Here is a 19,021-nt window from a genome sequence, read left to right as displayed (position 1 = left end):
TGTGATTTTTAAATTTAATGAGATGGTATAACTCATTTAAAGAATATATGGGTTTGATGAGACCCATACCCGTGAATTTAGGTCAGATGCATGATAAACCTCAATTTACAAATAATGCAATATGATATCTTGAACGAATGTAGGCAACAACCAAAGAGTTTTTAAAGCTTTCGTTTATATATATTATAGAATATAAATTGTTTTATAGTTATCAAGAATTCAAGTTCCATTTCTTTTCGTAACCCGTCAAGTCAACATTAAACATATTTTCTTCTCTACCCACCCATTATTTATTTTATTATTATTTTTTTAAATTTAAATATCATTATATGTCACGACCATTACTTTCAAGTCCAAGTTCCACGCCTTACATGATTGGACAAACCACAAATCTATGTGTTCTATTCACAAGTAATAACCATAAGTTAGGCAAGCCTCCATGTTTTTATTCACAATAAGATAGTTCTATATATGTTCTCGCTATGATCATTAATACGGCTGTCCTGGTTGCGCCGCTTGTGTTATTATTATCCAAGCCAATAATTTCACAAACAACCGACCATGATAACAACACCAGCGTTCTCCTTGGGATGTTTTGCATGTGATCGTAACGCTGTGACAAATCTGTCAACGTATCATAACTCATAAGTGGAAATTGAACTTGGATCTTCAATGAAAACCTCAAAGTGAAGGATGCACCAAATTTTATTTGTTTGCAATAAGCTTTTACTTTTATTTGTTTGTGTGACTTGAATCTAAGACCTTCTTATTTCAAATCCAAATTTTTAAAAAGTTTTGGCTTAAAACAATGAACCACCATGTCATTGGGTTATATTTGGTGAAGGTGTGGTGTGGGAATATAAATAATACAAAAATAATTTGTCCCTCCAACGTTTTTCTTTTGTTTTTTATTTAAACACGACTATGTGCAAATGCATGTCACGACCTTTGACTTTTCAGTCCTCAACTTCACACCACCATGATTAGACAAACCACAAATACATAGTATTTTTTCATATCCATAAGTTAGGCAAACCTCCTTGTTTCTCTTCACAATAATATTGTTGTTCTAGCTATATGATCATTAATTAATAAATATTAATATGGCTGTCGTGTTTGTGCTGCTTGTGTTAATGCTATCTAACTCAGTACTTTCACAAACAAACGACCATGATAACGTTCTTCTGGGTATGTTTTGTGGTCGTAACGCTGTGACAAATGTTCCAAACTATATGAAGAACCGCAACGCCGTGTTTAATGATCTTAGGATGCAATTATTGAGCAAAAGGGTGGTTTACGCAAGAGCGCAGGATTTAAGTGACGGGGACTCGGTGTTTGCAGTCGCCCAGTGCCGGAACTACCTTTCGATGGATCGGTGTGTGGCTTGTTTTGATGCTAGTGTTTCTGGTCTCACCAACTGCACCAATGCAAATGGTTATATTATTTACGATAACTGCTTTATCAGGTAATTATTGCATGGTTTCTTCTATTTTGATGGTAATATTATTTATAAGTGAAAATTACATAACTAATCCTTTGACTAGATAAGTGTATGTGTGGCCAGATGATGTCCTAGGCCACGATATGATTAATGCTGGAGCATGTGGATGATGTTTCATATATATGGTCCTTTTCTATTATAAAACATATAAGTTCATTTTTATTTGTTTTATTCATTTATATGCCTACCGTTATTTTCATTTTTCACTTACGATAATATGTAATTTTATATTTGAGAATAAAATTATTTTGTAATCATAATTATATTTCTCTTCCTGACTTTCCTAACTTTCTTCTTATTTTTTCCATTTTTCATGTAAATCGATATATACTTCACGAATTTAGACAAAAAAAACCCTCATGGAAAAACTGGGGGAATATACATGGTGTTCCCACCATCCCATGATTCCCATATTGTCCCTTTTTTCCCATTTCTCCACGGCCAAACTCCGTGTGCATTTACTATATGATTAAAAGTTAATTGCTGATTAAAAATGTACAACAAGTTATATATTTCCGTCATTGTGCTATGAAAAATATGTGTAATTCATTAATTGGAAAAACATTCCTCATAGAAGATATTATGTTACATACCAAAATGTTTACAACATATAGAAAATATTTATACTTCATATCCGGTTTAATTTTCAATGGTCTTTGTTCTTAGGTACGAAGACTTCAATGAGTTCTATAACGATCCTTATTTCATGACAGATGGGACCGGCCTTCAATATCTATCATGTGGCAATCAATCAGCATCTCGACAAACAACTTTTAATCAAGCTGTGGATGGAGTTTTATCAAATGTCAGGGACGCTACTCCTAAAACCTCTAATTTCTATGTCGCATCCACAAGAAAAATCATAAGTGAAAATGTGACTGTGTACGTGACTGCACAGTGTATTGAAAATATAAATCAAGACATTTGCCAAACTTGCATGAATACAGCGTATGGCAAGTTAAATGATTGCCTACCGAACACCGAAGGAAGGTATTCCGACATGGCTTGTTTCACAAGGTACTCAGATACTCCATTTTTCAATGACAACCAGACAACGGATATCACAAATGTCTTAAAAGGTGAGGCTGGCCACATTAGATTGGGTGAAACAATTTCATAACTATAGTAAAAAAGACGATATTATTTTTGTAAAAAAAAAAAAAGAAGTCAAGGCTGTTTTGTTAAACTAATATGTCAAGACCGTCATTTTGATGATCTTCCATGAATTGAATGTTGGCAGGCTAACCCATAGAATTTGATAACTTTCATATGATTATATATATGATAGGACATTCAAGTAAGCCGGTAGCAGCCATAATTGCTGCAGCCATTGGTGGTGGTGTTCTTTTCTTCCTTATCCTGGTTTTCTGTTTATTGTACCGAAAGAAGAAGTTGAAGAAAATTGAACAAGGTGATTATATATCCATAGAATTAATCTTCACATAGATAAGACTACCAACACTTGTCACGTGAGATCTCGTATATACTAATAACATCCATGTTTTGCATTAGGCTCGCGGGATTTGAATGGGGTTATATACTACAATTATAAAGATTTGAGATCGGCAACAAATAATTTTAGCCAAGAAAATGTTTTAGGGAAAGGAGGGTTTGGTGAAGTGTACAAGGTAATTATTATACTTATTCTTCAGTAATTCAAGCAACCACCTAGAATATTTATTTATTTTGGTTAGGTGACTATATATGTTTCTGAATGCTTTAATAGGCTACCCTTGATAACAATATCACGGTGGCAGTTAAAAAACTCCAAGTATTGCATGCTGTAGCACAACAAGAATTTGAGAATGAAGTGAAACTAGTAAGTAACATTCAGCATCGAAATCTATTGTGTCTCCTTGGATGGTCTAGTGAAGGATCTCACCTATTTCTGGTCCTAGAATATATGCCCAATGGAAGCCTTGACCGATTCTTATGGGGTAAGTTGGAGCTTCCAAACTACTTTAAGATGAAATAGTTAAGGGTGCGCATGGGTTGGTTTTAGATTCTGTTTTTTCAGTGAGGATCTTTTTTTTAGTTTCATGTATACCCCTAGAAATAATCATGTTGATATATATATGCTGATAAATATTTATATGTTGATATATAATAATGGAGGCGCTCAAAGGGGGACTCTGAACTGGAGCCAACGATACGAAATAATATTAGGAATCGCCAGGGGTCTTGCTCATCTTCATGATGAGTTCCATTTCAAAATCATTCACAGAGATATCAAATCAAGCAATATTCTTCTTAGTGATGATTTTAGACCAAAAATAGCGGATTTTGGGTTGGCAAGGTTTCAACCGGAGGGTCAATCTCATGTTAGCACCGGGTTTGCTGGGACATTGTAAGTTTGTTTTGTTAAGTAACCTTACAATTGTGTGCCATTGACATTGTTTTTGTTTTACAACACTATGGCAGGGGATACACGGCGCCAGAATATGCAATTCAAGGTATTCTGTCGGATAAAGTTGATACTTACAGCTTCGGGATTGTGGTTCTTGAAATCATTAGTGGCAGAAGGAGTACTGAATTGAGAAGCCACAGATCATCAATAGGTTTCCTCCTGGAAGATGTGAGATCTCACGTTCACACTCTCACAGTTCTGTTTATGCTCTTTTAGAAACATTACTTGCAACATTATATAAGTAAGGGTAAAAAAACATAGGATGCAGATATACTTTAAAAGACAAACAAAACAAAGATACAATAGATATTGAAAGAACATAGGATATATATATAATCATGACTTATGACTTTTAAGATAATTGAAGATAAAATATTGAACTATAATATTAGACATGAAGATCGCACGCTGATCAGCTAATTACTTGGTAAACAGGCATGGGAGATGTACGAGAACACAAAGAAATATATAAATGTTATTGATGAAACAATGAGCTTGAATGGAAACGAACAAGAACTTGTGATGAAGATCATTGAGGTTGCCTTGTTGTGCACCATGTCACCTGCTTCAGATAGACCGGTCATGTCTGAAGTGGTTTCCATGCTTCAAGAGGGCAAGTTATCGGGGAAAATACAGCTGACGAGGCCTACTTTTCTAAGGAATGAAGATAGGAGGGTTCGTAACTTCGTATAAGTCATGCGATTTAATTTAGCCAATGGACATAAAAAATGCAGACGACAAATAGATGTCACCAAGAGTTGAAGGGAATAATATGTATTGCATATATGCTAGCTATAGTTTTGATTTTTAATAGCTTGTTGTTAAATCAGTCCTTCTAGTTTTGTTGGAGATACAAGTAGTTGATTTTGTTAATTAATAGATATAATGTTATATATTGATACATGTAAACTCTCCAGATTAGAGAGAAGCAAAAGATATTGTGGTAGAAATACAACTATTCAACCTGTTTGTGATCGATCGATGATGGGTTTAACAAAACAAAATAACAAAAAATTTCGCCCTTCTAAAAAAAAATTAATTACTTTGTATTTGTTAGTTAGTTTATAATAGTTTTATATTTGAAAATATTAAATTATTTTTACTTGGGGTTGGTGTCAAAATTTTTACGGGGTTAACATATGTTAAAGCTTCTTGAAAGCGGTGTCAAATTTCATAATAAAAAATCAGCCGGGATTAAATAGATAGTTAACGTGGTGTGGGTGGCCCGTGTTGCGCATGCCTAAGTCCGCATCACTTTGGTTACTTAAAATGCTCAAGTCCGCAACGGCTTTGATTAAGTAAAATCGAAAGTATGTTACTTTATTTAATAACTACAAACTATTATATTTTTTCTGATTCTACTCTTCAGTCTTGACGTTTACATTTATTCTTAGGTTTCTTTCATAACACGCCTATTGAATGTTATAAGTAGTTATAACTTTAAGGTTTACATATATATTCAAAGCTTTAATATGTAAGTAGCATCATGGAAGGAAGAATAATCACAAAGAAGAAGGAAACTATTAGAATATTTCAACTTTACATGTTGTAAATGTAGGATGCCAAATAAAGGAATCAAAGTTATCCTTTGGACAAAGCACACACATTTGCTATACCAACATAATTAATTAGAACGCACTTAACCATATATTATTTGTAATAATTTACAGCATTAGATCCTTAATAAAAAAGATGCTTAAGTCTTATTAGTTGTTACTAATATCAAAGCCTTTGCATTGATAAAAAGAGTCTCAAAAAATTATTTCATGATGTGAATCAATTAGAGTAAGTGGTAACAAATATATATATAATAATATAATTTAGAACTCTTAATAAAGGTATCTAGTACTTTAGTAAATAAAACATAAAATAGCAAGCACAAAAACTAAGGGTGTTTTAGTAATTAAGCTGAAATAGCTTCCTATAAATACGAACTGATATTGGCGCCATCAATCAGCAGCAGTTAATTAGTTAAGAACTGAAAAAATTAATGGCGGATATTAGTCCTTCCTCAGATAAGTTGGTGTTGTTACATGGTGATCTGTATCTCCATATAATTGAAGCTCGTAACTTACCCAACATGGATATAGTCGCCGGCCACATCCTGCGTTGCATGCGGTTCGATGCCTGCCCAGAAGACACTCCGGACACCACCGGTATTATTATATATATACTCTTACCATAATTAGTTAATTATTTCATTATGTTTGTTTCCTTGTATTTATTAAATTAAAGGCTCCGGCGATCTGAAGCTCCGTTCCAGCGGAAGGAAGATCATCGCGAGCGATCCTTACGTCAAAGTCTCAGTGCCTCAAGCCGCGGTGGCACGTACACGCGTCTTGAAGAACTCCAAACACCCTAGATGGGACGAACGCTTCAATATTCCCTTGGCTCATTCGCTGACCTACTTGAAGTTCGAAGTCAAAGACGACGACATTTTCAGCGCCGACTTGCTCGGGACCCTTCATATTCCGGCTGCGGCTATCGCCACCGGAAACACCATCTCCGACTGGTTCGATTTGAAAAATTCGCGAAAGGATGCCGCATTAAGGCTCGAAATGAAGTTCACACCGTGTGAGCAAAATCCCATCTACCGGAATGGAATTCCGGGAGATCCGGAACAAAGAGGTGTACGGGGTACCTACTTTCCGGTTAGGAAAGGCTCTGAGGTGACGTTGTATCAGGACGCTCATATTCAGCCGGAGTCTAAGATGCCGGATAATATTCATTTGGATGGAGGTAGGGTGTACGAGCATAATTCGTGTTGGGAGGATATATGCCATGCAGTATCAGAGGCTCACCATATGATATACATTGTCGGTTGGTCCATCTTTGACAAGGTGAAGCTGATCAGAGAGCCGACGAGGCCTTTGCCGAGGGGCGGGGACTTGACGCTCGGTGAGTTGTTAAAGTATAAGTCGGAGGAAGGGGTTAGGGTTTTGTTGCTGGTTTGGGACGATAAGACTTCTCATAGCACGCTCTTCATGAACACGGTGAGTGAATACTATCTGACATCAAATGCAGTTTCAATTATATTGTTGCTGAATCAATTAATGGTGAACTGGTGCAGACTGGAGTGATGCAAACTCATGATGAAGAAACCAGAAAGTTTTTCAAGCATTCATCTGTGAAATGTGTGCTTTCACCTCGTTATGGAAGTGCTAAACTTGGCCTTTTTAAACAAAAGGTAATTAAGATGTGCTTGTGGTTTATCAAGGGTTGGACATATTCATCTATTTAATTTAAATGTTCTTGTTTTATGTTCTCAGGTTGTTGGAGGTGCTTTTACACACCATCAGAAATGTGTACTGGTGGACACACAGGCACGTGATAATTACAGAAAGATAACAGCTTTCATAGGCGGCCTTGATCTCTGTGACGGTCGATACGACACGCCCGAACATAGGTTATTTCACGATCTCGACACTATATTTAAAGACGATTATCACCAGCCAACAATCCCTGTGAGCATGATCTATATCATCACATCTTCTATTACAATTTATACCACTCAAATTCATAATTTTTAGTTCTCACCAAAATAGGCAGGAACAAAGGGCCCAAGGCAGCCATGGCATGACTTACATTGCAAGATCGATGGTCATGCTGCTTATGATGTCCTGCTAAACTTTGAGCAAAGATGGCGAAAAGCTACCAGATTTAGAGAATTTGCGTTAGTTGCAAAAAGGATAGCCCACTGGCAAGACGACTCGTTGTTGAAAATTGACCGAATCTCATGGATTCTTAGTCCTACCTATCCTGTTCCAGCAAGTGGAAATCACACAGAGGTTCCTGCAGACGATCCGTTATTGCATGTTTCCAGTGAAGATGATCCTGATAACTGGCATGTGCAGGTCATATATCCTCTCACCCCCATCCAGTGGGCCCCTTTAAATACACGGATTAAAGAACTTTATGGGCTTTTCTTGTTGTGCAGATATTCCGGTCTATAGATTCTGGATCTTTAAAAGGATTCCCCAAAACTGTGGATGTTGCTGAGAAACAGGTTAATAACCGAAACTTCCTTTATACTATTTTAAGATGATTTTTTTGCCCGTCTGACCCGTTCATCTGAGACGTATCCTTTTAGTTGAATCATTTTGTTTTAACCAATTTGACCCGTTAGAGATACATCATAACATAAATTGACCCATTTATCTTGATTACAGCATATGTTTTGTTGACATTGTGGTTCTTGCAGAATCTTGTCACTGCAAAAAATATGGTTATAGAAAAAAGCATTCAGACTGCATACATCCAAGCGATCCGATCAGCTCAGCATTTCATTTATATTGAAAATCAGTATTTTATCGGCTCATCATACGCATGGTCGTATGAAAATGCAGGTAACAAATTACATCCTACCTTCATAGCATGCTATATATTTCCACTACTATTTCAACTAGAATGTACGCTTTTCAAGTTAAAATCAAAATATTCTAATGTGAAACCAATGAAATTATTTTGAGGCTAGTGTGTGCTATCTTGCCAAATTTTAGGAGCTGACAACCTTATACCAATGGAGCTGGCTCAAAAAATAGCAAGCAAGATAAGAAACAATGAGCGATTTGCAGTTTACGTTGTCATACCAATGTGGCCGGAGGGGGTCCCCACTTCTGCTACCGTGCAGGAGATTCTCTATTGGCAGGTGTCTTATTGTTTTATAACCCACACAACCATTTTCAAAAATCTAGCGAACCATATCATGATCACGCATAATATAATATTCTACTTTACAGAGTCAGACAATGCAAATGATGTACAATGTTGTTGCACAAGCAATAAAGTCCATGCAACTAGATGCTCACCCTCAAGACTATTTGAATTTTTACTGCATCGGAAAACGTGAAGACGTACCATTCAAAAGTAATCAATTGTTTGCAGATGAGAAGGTATTTAGACGATTACAGTCATATTGCAGTTAGGCATGTAAACTAACTAAACGAGACATGCTCATATTCATTCATTTAACTTTAACTGAACAAACGATCGGACACAAAGAATTAAACGAACAGAGTTTTCTTGTTCATGTTCATAGTTAAGAAAATGAACTTGCCGAGTTCATTTATGTTCTTTCATTAACAATATAATGAGCAATTCATGAGCATAAACGAACAAGTATACTGAACATAGATGGACAAACATATTTGAGCCAGCACCAGTTTTTCGAGTAAAAGTGAACATTAATCTGCCGTGCCTAAAAACTTGATAAAAATTAGACTAAATTGTAATGGACCTGAAAGATTTAAATGATTGTTCAAACAAACAAATTTCTACAATAGTACAGTAACTAACATAAATGAACAAACAATAAACCAACACAAAATGAATGGATGTAAAGAAAAGTTCATGACCGTAAATGAATGAACAATAAGCGCATATGTTCATTTGTTTAACTAAATGAACATAAAAATGCTGTCCGTGTTTGAACATTAACAAACTTCCAGCCAAACGGTTCAATGAAAGTTCGTTCATTTACAAGCCTAATTGGAGTTATTTACAAGTTCATAGAAATTAATATTGAATTTGCGTTTATAGATTTCAGATTCTCAAAAGTTCAAAAGGTTCATGATATATGTGCATGCCAAAGGAATGATTGTGGATGATGAATATGTAATTGTGGGATCTGCAAACATTAATCAAAGATCTATGGCTGGTTCAAAAGACACGGAAATAGCTATGGGTTCATATCAACCACATCACACTTGGGCTGCAAAGAAGCAACACCCGCGTGGACAGGTTTGACCCCTTTGACCACCAATAATTTCACATAACACATGCTAACAAATCACATCCGTGCATAATTTCAGGTCTACGGTTACAGAATGTCATTGTGGGCCGAGCATCTTGGGGTGCTAGAGAAATGCTACAAGGAACCCGAAACTATTGAATGCGTGAATAAAGTTAACAATTTAGCTGAAGATAATTGGATACGATACACAGCTGATAAACACACAGCATTAGAAGGCCATCTTTTAAGGTATCCATTACAAGTAGATAGTGACGGGAATGTGAATTCCTTGCCCGGATATGAGAATTTCCCGGATGTTGGAGGTAAAGTTATGGGAGCCCATTCGCCCACCCTACCTGATATTCTAACCACATGAGTGATTGATTTCCAGCCTATTTATTATACATGCATATATGTGTGCGAGCGTGCGTGTGCCATTATCACGAAACAATGCGTGTTGTAAATTTAAGAAAAATTGTAAACGTAATAAAGTATATTTTAAATAAATTATATGTTTATTAGGGAACCCTCAATATATAAAACAAACAGAAACAAACCTAACTTGGACTTGTGTGCTAAACATAATAAAACCCTGATACTAATAATCTAATATATATTCTACAAAACAAAATATATCTAATCTATTATGTTGTAATTACCCTTCTTGCATATATCTTTTCGGCTAATCTCTCGGCTACTTCCACCTTCCCGTGAGTCTTACACGCAGCCAACAACGCGCCCCATAACGCATCATCCGGAACGGCATCCATCATCTCCACCATTGCCTCCGCTTCTTCAACCCGCCCTGATCTCCCCAGCATATCAACCATACAAGTACAGTGTTCCAAACTCGGTGTCAACTTAAACCCATCTTTCATCATCCGAAAATACTCCTTCCCTTTATCAACCAACCAGTTATGACTACACGCGGTCAGAATTGCGGTAAACGTCATCCCATCCGGCTCCACCCCACCCTCCACCATCCTCTCAAACAAACCAAACACCTACTCACATCTCCCATACATCCCATACCCACTCATCATAGCAGTCCAAGTAACCACATTGGTTAGCTTTCTCTGAGACATTTCATCGAACACCTTGCGTGCACTTCCCAAGTCACCACATTTAGCTTACATAGTGAGCAAAGAGTTCAAATTGGCGACATCTGAATGAAACCCATTTGAGAACACAAGCACATGTACGTTTCGGCCAAACCGTAGAGCCGGAACAGCAGCACAAGAATTAAGAACCAGTGGTAGAGTATGGCGGTCTAAGGGTTTAGCGGCTCGGAAGATGGTGAGAGATTGGTGGAACTGGTTGATGGAGGAGTAAGCTCGGATGAAGGAGCTGTAGAGGAATGTGGATTGGCGATTGGTGACATTGAAGATGATGGATGCTTCGTGTAACTGGGCGCAGACTGAATATGACGGATGAAATCGTGATGGGAGACTCCGGTGATAATTATTCGGGCGTGTAGGTGTTTGAGGATACGCAGGTTTCTTGTGGAGTAACATGAGTCGAGCAGTTTGGAGAATAGGAATATGCTTCCTCCCTGAGGCGTTGTGTCCATGAATATGATTTCTTTCACTCGACTAAAAAGTCAACTACAAAATAGAATTTAGGTAAAAGGGTCAACTTAACACAAAAAGAACCCAACCAGACTTTTGAACTGGAGTTCAACAGGAATAACTGAAGTACTGGTCCCTATTGAGAGTTTGGAACTATGCACTTTATGGCCCATGAATCCATAGCCGATAACGGACAAAACCAAGCCAAACCGACACTACCTAAAAACATTTCAATTATGCTTACGGTTATATATGCCTGGTGAAGAAACACTAAGTGACCCGGTGCAGATTATAGATAATCTGGGGGTTAAGTAATGTTTCCCACGAGAATGAGGTCCAACAGAGACGGTTGTTCTTCAGGGGACCTGCAAAACAAACACCGTAAGCTCGTCACTGAGAAGGGGGGGGGGGTTCCTCCTTGTGACCACCCTCCGGCGTGAGAATCAGACTAGGTTGCTCTGAATATAAGTGTATATTGAGAGATTGCTAGATAACAGGATAGCAGATGATCTTACCATTCCAAGATGTTGGAGTATTTATAGCCGAAGGTAGGTTTCCTAGAAGGTACAGCCGGCTGAATAGTATTCCTGTTCTACCAACAGTGGACTATGCACAGGCCATACTGGTTGGTGGATAGGTTACGGCCAACAGTAACTATGTCGGCTGCACTATTCCTCCAACTGTAGATTATGCACGTCCTACCTACTGTGGATTATACGCAGGCCATGCTGGTTGGTGAATAGGTTACGGCCAACAGTAACACTATTTCACCAGCTGTAGGCTGCGCACGCCCTGCAGTAAGGGTTGGTGAGTAGGCAGCGGCTAATAGTGAAACAGTACTAGAGGGTGCTCCTCCTCGTACTGTTGTCGGTGAGCTGTCACCCTGTGATTGGCTCATGGGCTGTTCTGATCAGATTGTCTGTCCTATCCATACCTTGGTAGGTATAGTACAGATCTTTCAGAATCATACGGACTGGCTCACTTTGGCTGGATTGTTCCCGCCTTGCTCATTCCTTCATGTGACTACTGAAGTATCTATTGTCTTGTGCGTGTAGCCCTGCTGTCTGCGGGTAGCCTTCCCTGATGGCTTGTATCCGCAACTGCGGGAACAGGCGGGGTACTTCACCATTGGGAGGCTTTCCCTGCGTGTACAGCTTGCGTACTGCGCGTAAGGTTCTATGAGCATGGTGGGTCCTGCGGAAGCAGATGGCCTTTGCGCAGACGTCCCTGTTCAAGGTGAGTCTTGCGGGACCAACTGGGCTCTGCTGGGACCTACCTCTTCAAGTCCCCCCAGTCCAATGTTCTTCTCATGAATGTTTAATAAAGTGAGGTGAACTTTTGGACTTTGAGCAAGGGGTTTTGAAAAGGGTTTTTAGTTTTGAGGTTCTCCGTGGGGATTCTTCCCGCGGGTTTCCTAATGTCACTTTGCAAAAATTCCCGATTTTTTTGCTTGATCTTTGGGTATGATGCGGGTAGGTATGTAACCTTCTCGCAAGGCAGGAACGTTGAGTCTTACTTGTATATAGTCTCCATGAGGTTCTGGTGGTTTTCAACATAGTGATCAATTATGCTAAGACCACCAATTCCATTACGGAGTTTCAAACAATATACTTCTCGACGTTCCCGTTATGCGGGGATATTATTCCTCTATCCGCAAGCATTGCCTAGAAGATCCTTCTTGGTTTCAATTCTTTGCGGGTGCTAGGTATGTGAAGGGTTTTGCCTTAACACTGTACCCGCACCTGTCTTATAGTTACTTGATTGCCAAGGTATTCTTGGCTTCAATTCCCTGCGGGTGCTAGGTATGTGAAGGGTTTTGCCTTAACACTGTACCCGCATCCGGCTTATGGTTTCTTGGTTGCCAAGGTATTCTTGGCTTCAATTCCCTGCGGGTGCTAGGTATGTGAAGGATTTTGCCTTAACACTGTACCCGCATCCGGCTTATGGTTACTTGGTTGCCAAGGTAAGGGGTGTTTTCCCGCTTACTTTTGAATCTTTTTTGAATTTTGAATTTCAAAATTCGAAGAGTTGGTAGAAAGATAGGAACAGTCCAAACGTCTGAAACGTCGTGTGACGGTTTCTTCTGACTGTGTCAGGACGTGCAGGAAGTTATGGTGACGTGACATTATATGGTCATTCCAGTCTCTTTTTCAGGCGCGTGGGCGCGATTTTTCGGGCGCGTGGCCGCGAAATTACTGGCACACGTCCTGTCAACAGCTGTTGCCAGCCTGCTTTTTGCCACGTGTCATAGTTTCATTGCACCCTCGATTTCTCTCTCTTCCGCATTAAATTCACCGCATTAATTGCGATTAGTATATAAAGGGGGAGAGGCCTCTTTGTAATCCACACTTTCACCTCTCTTCTTCTTCTTAGTGATTTCCGGCAAATACTCCCCTTTTCAGGCAAGCATTTTCCCGAAATCACTTTCTTCTTTCTGCAAAATGTCTTCTCGTGATGCTGAAGCTGTAGCCGACGATAGGAGTACTGCTGGCGAGTGCCAGTGTGCTCTACCTGTCGATCAGTACCAGTACATCGTCAGGAAGTTCATGCTTGAGTCTCTCGAGCCTGAGTTTCCTGAATCCCACCAGACTGTGTACGATGCCCCTAGTGGCAAGATCGGGGTATATGCTGCATTCTTTGTTTATGGGAACCTTAGGTTCCCATTGACAAAGTTTGTGTACCGTGTCCTGGAGAGGCACGGTGTGCACCTGACCGAGGTGCATCCGATGGCGATTGCCAAGGTCCGGCACTTCGAGTGGGTGTGCCGGATTCTGGGTATTGAGCCGTACGTGGACCGCCTGATGACCTTCTATACTTGGAGGTGCGTCCATGGGTGGTACACCCTGACAACCCGTATTAAGGGTTTGAAGATCTGCGTGACCGAGCGCAGTCTCCGATCGTGGAAGCGGGAGTTCTTCTACATCTCTGCCCGCGCCATCCCCATTGCCATGAAGTTCAAGAAGGGTCAAGCGCTTCCGAGCCTTCACGCTTCCAGCTACCAGGAGGCGGAATGGTTCGCGAAGATATCCCGGGTCCAATCTCCGGTTTACCGGTTTGCGGAGTCCGGGATGGTGCTGCTGGGGATGAGCCGGGTATGGAAGGAGGCGTCTCGGTTTCCCATCCTTCTCGAATATGGTTTGAACTCTATTCCTTATGGTATGTCTTGTCTTTCTTGCTGATATTAGTTTATTTTCTAACTGTTTCTTTTCTTTCAGAGGGGAATAATTTGGAGTCGCTCCTGTTCCCGCGGGAAGCTGACGGTCCCGTGCGGGTGGGCACTCGTGCTCTGGACGACAATGAGTTGCCCATCCTGGAGCAAACGGCGGATCGGTTTGTGGAGGTCTATCCACCGGGCCAAGAGATCCTGAGCCACCGGCGGCCAGGTAAGGCGATATTCTATCCTCAACCCCTCAATGCTGTACCCGCTGCTGGAAATCCTTACATCCTGTCTTCTTCTGAGGAATCCGCAGATGGTCCTCCCCTTGTGCGGAAGAAGAAGGCTGCCGGAGGGAAGGGAAAGGAGAAGGTGGCCTCCACGGCTGATCCGGTGCTTCTATCTGACACCGAGTCAGATAGTGAAGAGGTGGCGGGGAACCCCGGTGGTGAGAAGACCACTGCTCCGGAGGCTACGACTGTTACCTCCGAAGCACCAATGACGACGACGGTGACCGGCGTCAAGAGACCGGCCCCATCGGGCTTGTCCCCGCCCCTCCGTACATTCAGGCTCAAGAAAACCCGTAAGTACAAACATTCTTTTTGTAGATTTATCATACTTCATAAATTAACACTTATCTTCTTGTGCAGGCGTGGATGTTGACGCATTCCAGGGTGAAGTACCGAGTAGTACCTCTCCGCCGATGACGGTAGGCTCGGTCAGCCTACCTGAGGCGTCGACCCAGGCACCTTCGCCTGCTTCCGCTGGTCCAGTTGCTCAATCTTTTGAGCCAACTGTTCCAGCCGAGATGACGTCACCGCCGGCGGTGAGTGCAATTTTTACAGCATCGTTCACCGAGCCGGCGGTTACTGTTGCTGCTGACTCTTCGGCGGCGTCCGCGGCGGACACCATGCCTCCGCCATCGACTGCGGCGGTAACCATGCCGCCTCCGCCACCGGCCTCGACGGCTGGACCTTCAGGTACGCGCGGGACTTCTCGCCGATCTTTGTTACCTTCCCATCTGCCTGACCTTTTGGATGGATTTCCCTTAGGTTCAGGTGATGGGTTCGGTGGCTATCGGCCTGTGATCGACCCTACAGGTGCGTAGGGTTCTTTTGTCCTTTATGTAATTTTTATCATCTTTTCCTAACTGCTTTGTTTATTTTGCAGTGTCGGATTCCAATGAAGTGTATGTTCCAAGATGGAACATACGCCGAGGAACAACCCTTCGCACACCTGTGGAGTGCGTGGACTGGGCTCGCCACGCTGCTCCCCATGGTGCGTTGGGGGAAGCCATGGTTAGCTACCAGGAGGGTAGGCTAACCAACGAGCTTCGGGTTCTCCTGGCCCGGATGCAGCCATGCGTCGAGCTGCTTTGTCGTGAAAACGACAAGTTGAAAGCAGCTCGCGTTAAAGAAGTATCTCAGGCGCGTGCTCTCCGGGAGGAGAACCAAAAACTGACCGCAGTATCTGCGGAGAAGGAGAAGGCCTTCAAGGCCCTCGAGGTTGAGGTTCAAGCGCGACTCGAGGCCCGCTCCAAGGCTGCCCAAGCTGTTAACGAACAGCTTCGGCTAGCTAAGGAGACTGCGAGGAACGCGACCGAGAGGGCCACCAAGGCTGAAGCTGTTGCTGAGCCTCTCCGCCTGGAGAATGAAGAACTTAAAGCTAAGTTAGAGGCTCTTCAACAGGCTCATGATGCTTTGGCTATGGAGGATGCGAAGAAGCTTCAAGAGATCCTGGACCAGAGGGGTGTGCTTGCGCACACCGAGCGGAGGCTTAAGGGCGTTGAAGAGGCCGCTGCAAAGGATGTGCTTCTCGCCAATCTTAATAAGAACGAAGCTGAACGCGCCTGCACCCAAGCTCTGGCTGCCCAGGAATGGCTTCTTCGAGAAGCGTTGCCTCAGGTATTTTAGCTTTATGTCGTCACGCTTTCCTTTGTAGAATAGAAGTTCTTATACTTGTACATTTTTTGTAGGTTGTGCATCGGGTCTTTTCAGAGACATCTTACGACGATGCTATGAGCGCAGCCCTCAACGCTTCTCATGAGGATGGGGAACGGACCGGCTTCCTGCTTGGTCTAGGGTTTGCTGAGAAAGGCGTCCCGCCTTCCAACTTCCCTTTGTATAACGCGGATACCGAAACTATTTATGACCAAGCAGTGAACCAGTATGCTGCCTTCCCGCATCCGGTGGTGGAGAAGGTAAATGAAATTGCTGCTGCTGATGATGGGCTTGCTGTCGTTAGAGCTTTCCTTGAACCGTCACCCTCTGCTGATGGTGCGGGTCCAAGTGGGAGTGGTCCTGAAGCATGATCCAAAAGATCCCTTTCCGCCACTAGCGTAGATATTTGCTCTTGTACTTCTTTTGTATGCGGGTATATACCCAGCAATGTTTGTAATATTCAACTTGATGAAATAAAGAATGTGTTTGTCCTTTTCTTTGTTTATTTTACGCATGTTTACACTTAACAATTTCTTTAGTACTTAGATAAGTTAACTTTTTGACATGGTAAATTATAAGTTTATTTTTGCTTCCTCTTTCATGATTGTGCGGGTAGGACCGTCACTTGCACTTAGTAGGATGGCTAAACTTACATTTATCCTGCGTGGAAGTTTTCCTTATCTTTTCCTTGAAATTTTCTAAGTGTTCAGAATAAGTTAACCTTTGAACGTGGTAGATGATAGGTTGAAGTTTTGCTTCCTTGTTTGTGATTGTGCGGGTAAGACCCGTCACTTGCACTTACAAGGATGGCTAAACTTTACTTACATCTGACCTGCGTGTAGGTTTTCCTTATCTTTTCCTTGAAATTTTCTAAGTGTTCAGAATAAGTTAACCTTTGAACGTGGTAGATGATAGGTTGAAGTTTTGCTTCCTTGTTTGTGCTTGTGCGGGTAAGACCCGTCACTTGCACTTACAAGGATGGCTAAACTTTACTTACATCTGACCTGCGTGTAGGTTTTCCTTAGAACTTTTTAACATTTTTAGCGTTGTGTTTATGCGGGTTTTGCCGCCTTCCACACGCAATTACTTACTTCTTCACGCATTGGTGCGGTGAATACCGGCACATGGGAAGTTCATAAGTTAAAGGTTAGGCTATCAACACATTGTGTAAGGAGAATCATTTCCATTAGAAGTGGCTCTAGGCCTTTTCTTTACAAGTTTGGAATTGATCTACATATAACATTTGCGTAATTGAGCTCCATTCCATGTTCTTGGGATAGGAGTGCCATCGAGCCTTTCAAGCCGGTATGCGCCTTTTCCCAGGACTTCTTTGATAATGTATGGCCCTTCCCAGACCGGGGCCAGCTTTCCTGGGCGCTCTTGGTTTGAAGCCTCGTTGTTACGCAGTATGTAGTCTCCTTCATTGAAGTTGCAGAGTTTTACCCGCGTGTTGTAGTACTTTTGCATTTGTCGTTTGTAATTTTCTTCACGCACTGCGGCTAAGTCTCTGCGTTCCTCGGTTAGCATAAGGTCTAACCGTCTTTCCGCATCATTGTCTTCTGGCTGGATCAAGACCCTTGGTGAGGGTAAACCAATTTCGACTGGGATCATGGCTTTAGTGCCATAAGTGAGACTGAACGGGGTTTCCCCCGTACTGGCCTTTTTCAGCGTTCTGTTTGTCCAAAGGACGTGCGGGAGCTCGTCCACCCAGCCGGATCTGTGTTTCAAGAGTCTTTTCTTTATGCCATCGACGATGCTCTTGTTTGCTCTTTCCACCTCACCATTACCTTGCGGGTGTGCCACTGAGGTAAAGGTGTGGGTGATTTGAAGTTCTTTCAGCCACTGCTGTAGCTTCTTGTAAGCAAAGTTGGTGCCGTTATCGCTCACCAGATTCTGTGGAAGTCCAAAACGACAGATAATAAATTCCCAAATAAATTTTTTGATATGTTTTGCGGTTGTTTGGGCTAAAGGTTTTGCTTCTATCCACTTGGTGAAGTAATCGATGGCTACCACTAGGAACTGAACATTTCCTGCTGCTGTGGGAAATGGGCCTGTCACATCGATGGCCCACTTCTGAAATGGCCACGAAGAAGTGACTGGAACAAGTTCGTTCTTCGGGCGATGCGTGTTGGGTGCGTAAAGCTGGCAAGACCTGCATTTTCTAGTGTATGCCAGTGCATCCATATGCATCCCCGGCCAAAAGTATCCCGCATTGTTCAGCTTAGCCACAACAGCGCGGGGTTCTGCGTGGACTCCACAGATGCCCTCGTGTACTTCCCTTAAGAGGTAGTCAGCATCTTGGTTGTTCACGCATCTTAAAAGTGGGCCAAGAAAGTTACGTCTGTAAAGGTTGTCATTGATGAGTTGATAATTTAGTGCTTTACAGCGTAGTTTTCTTGCCTGTGTTTTTGATTCTGGTAGTGTTCCTGCTGCAAGGTAATTTATTATTGGTGTCATCCACGTTTCTGTACCGGTTTGGATGACACAAATTTCCTTGTGCGGGACTGATGGTGCTTCGAGGAGTTCAATGCGGATGTCCTTTCCCAAGTGGGTAAAGGCTAGTGATGCAAGCTTGCTTAACGCATCCGCAGATTTGTTTTCGCTGCGCTTGACATGTATGACTTTACAATCATTAAAATCACGCATAAGGGTTTTTGCCTGGGCGAGGTACAGGGCCATTGTGTCGTTCACAGCCGTGTACGTCCCATTTATTTGGTTGG

General features: G+C 41.7%; 2 protein-coding genes and 1 pseudogene across 2 annotated transcripts; 2 read left to right on the top strand and 1 right to left on the bottom strand.

The window, feature by feature from the left end:
• The first annotated feature begins 1,103 nt into the window (after positions 1–1,103).
• Positions 1,104–4,703, top strand: LOC143538044 (cysteine-rich receptor-like protein kinase 42). Its single transcript, XM_077031684.1, has 8 exons — positions 1,104–1,465; positions 2,168–2,580; positions 2,790–2,912; positions 3,014–3,129; positions 3,228–3,438; positions 3,617–3,848; positions 3,923–4,076; positions 4,344–4,703. Exons 1-8 carry the CDS (start codon positions 1,104–1,106, stop codon positions 4,599–4,601), a joined length of 1,869 nt encoding a protein of 622 aa, XP_076887799.1. The 3' UTR covers positions 4,602–4,703.
• A 1,195-nt stretch (positions 4,704–5,898) lies between these two features.
• On the top strand, positions 5,899–10,532 carry LOC143538043 (phospholipase D delta-like). The gene is made up of 11 exons (XM_077031683.1): positions 5,899–6,064; positions 6,144–6,901; positions 6,979–7,095; positions 7,178–7,372; positions 7,454–7,762; positions 7,846–7,914; positions 8,110–8,254; positions 8,408–8,556; positions 8,648–8,800; positions 9,447–9,647; positions 9,719–10,532. The coding sequence occupies exons 1-11, from the start codon at positions 5,899–5,901 to the stop codon at positions 10,013–10,015; spliced, it is 2,559 nt and encodes an 852-aa protein (XP_076887798.1). The 3' UTR covers positions 10,016–10,532.
• Positions 10,284–10,622, bottom strand: LOC143538082 (putative pentatricopeptide repeat-containing protein At3g11460, mitochondrial pseudogene; annotated as a pseudogene).
• Positions 10,623–19,021: the final 8,399 nt, after the last annotated feature.

This window comes from Bidens hawaiensis, unplaced genomic scaffold, assembly GCF_021521415.1.
Source record: "Bidens hawaiensis isolate Kalapana, Puna unplaced genomic scaffold, B.hawaiensis_p1.1 tig00011466_1, whole genome shotgun sequence".
Classification (NCBI taxonomy): Eukaryota; Viridiplantae; Streptophyta; class Magnoliopsida; order Asterales; family Asteraceae; genus Bidens; species Bidens hawaiensis.
Note: the sequence above shows the minus strand (reverse complement) of the source record. Positions and strands in the feature narration are given on the sequence as shown.

What these genes read in the sequence shown, in the direction of transcription:
- LOC143538044 (XM_077031684.1), top strand. Translation starts at nt 1,104, where the DNA reads ATGGCTGTCGTGTTTGTGCTGCTTGTGTTAATGCTATCTAACTCAGTA. An exon ending in TACGATAACTGCTTTATCAG is followed by an intron (nt 1,466 to 2,167) that starts GTAATTATTGCA and finishes CTTTGTTCTTAG; the next exon opens with GTACGAAGACTTCAATGAGT. An exon ending in TAGGTTTCCTCCTGGAAGAT is followed by an intron (nt 4,077 to 4,343) that starts GTGAGATCTCAC and finishes CTTGGTAAACAG; the next exon opens with GCATGGGAGATGTACGAGAA.
- LOC143538043 (XM_077031683.1), top strand. Translation starts at nt 5,899, where the DNA reads ATGGCGGATATTAGTCCTTCCTCAGATAAGTTGGTGTTGTTACATGGT. An exon ending in AGACACTCCGGACACCACCG is followed by an intron (nt 6,065 to 6,143) that starts GTATTATTATAT and finishes ATTAAATTAAAG; the next exon opens with GCTCCGGCGATCTGAAGCTC. An exon ending in TGGATGTTGCTGAGAAACAG is followed by an intron (nt 7,915 to 8,109) that starts GTTAATAACCGA and finishes TGGTTCTTGCAG; the next exon opens with AATCTTGTCACTGCAAAAAA.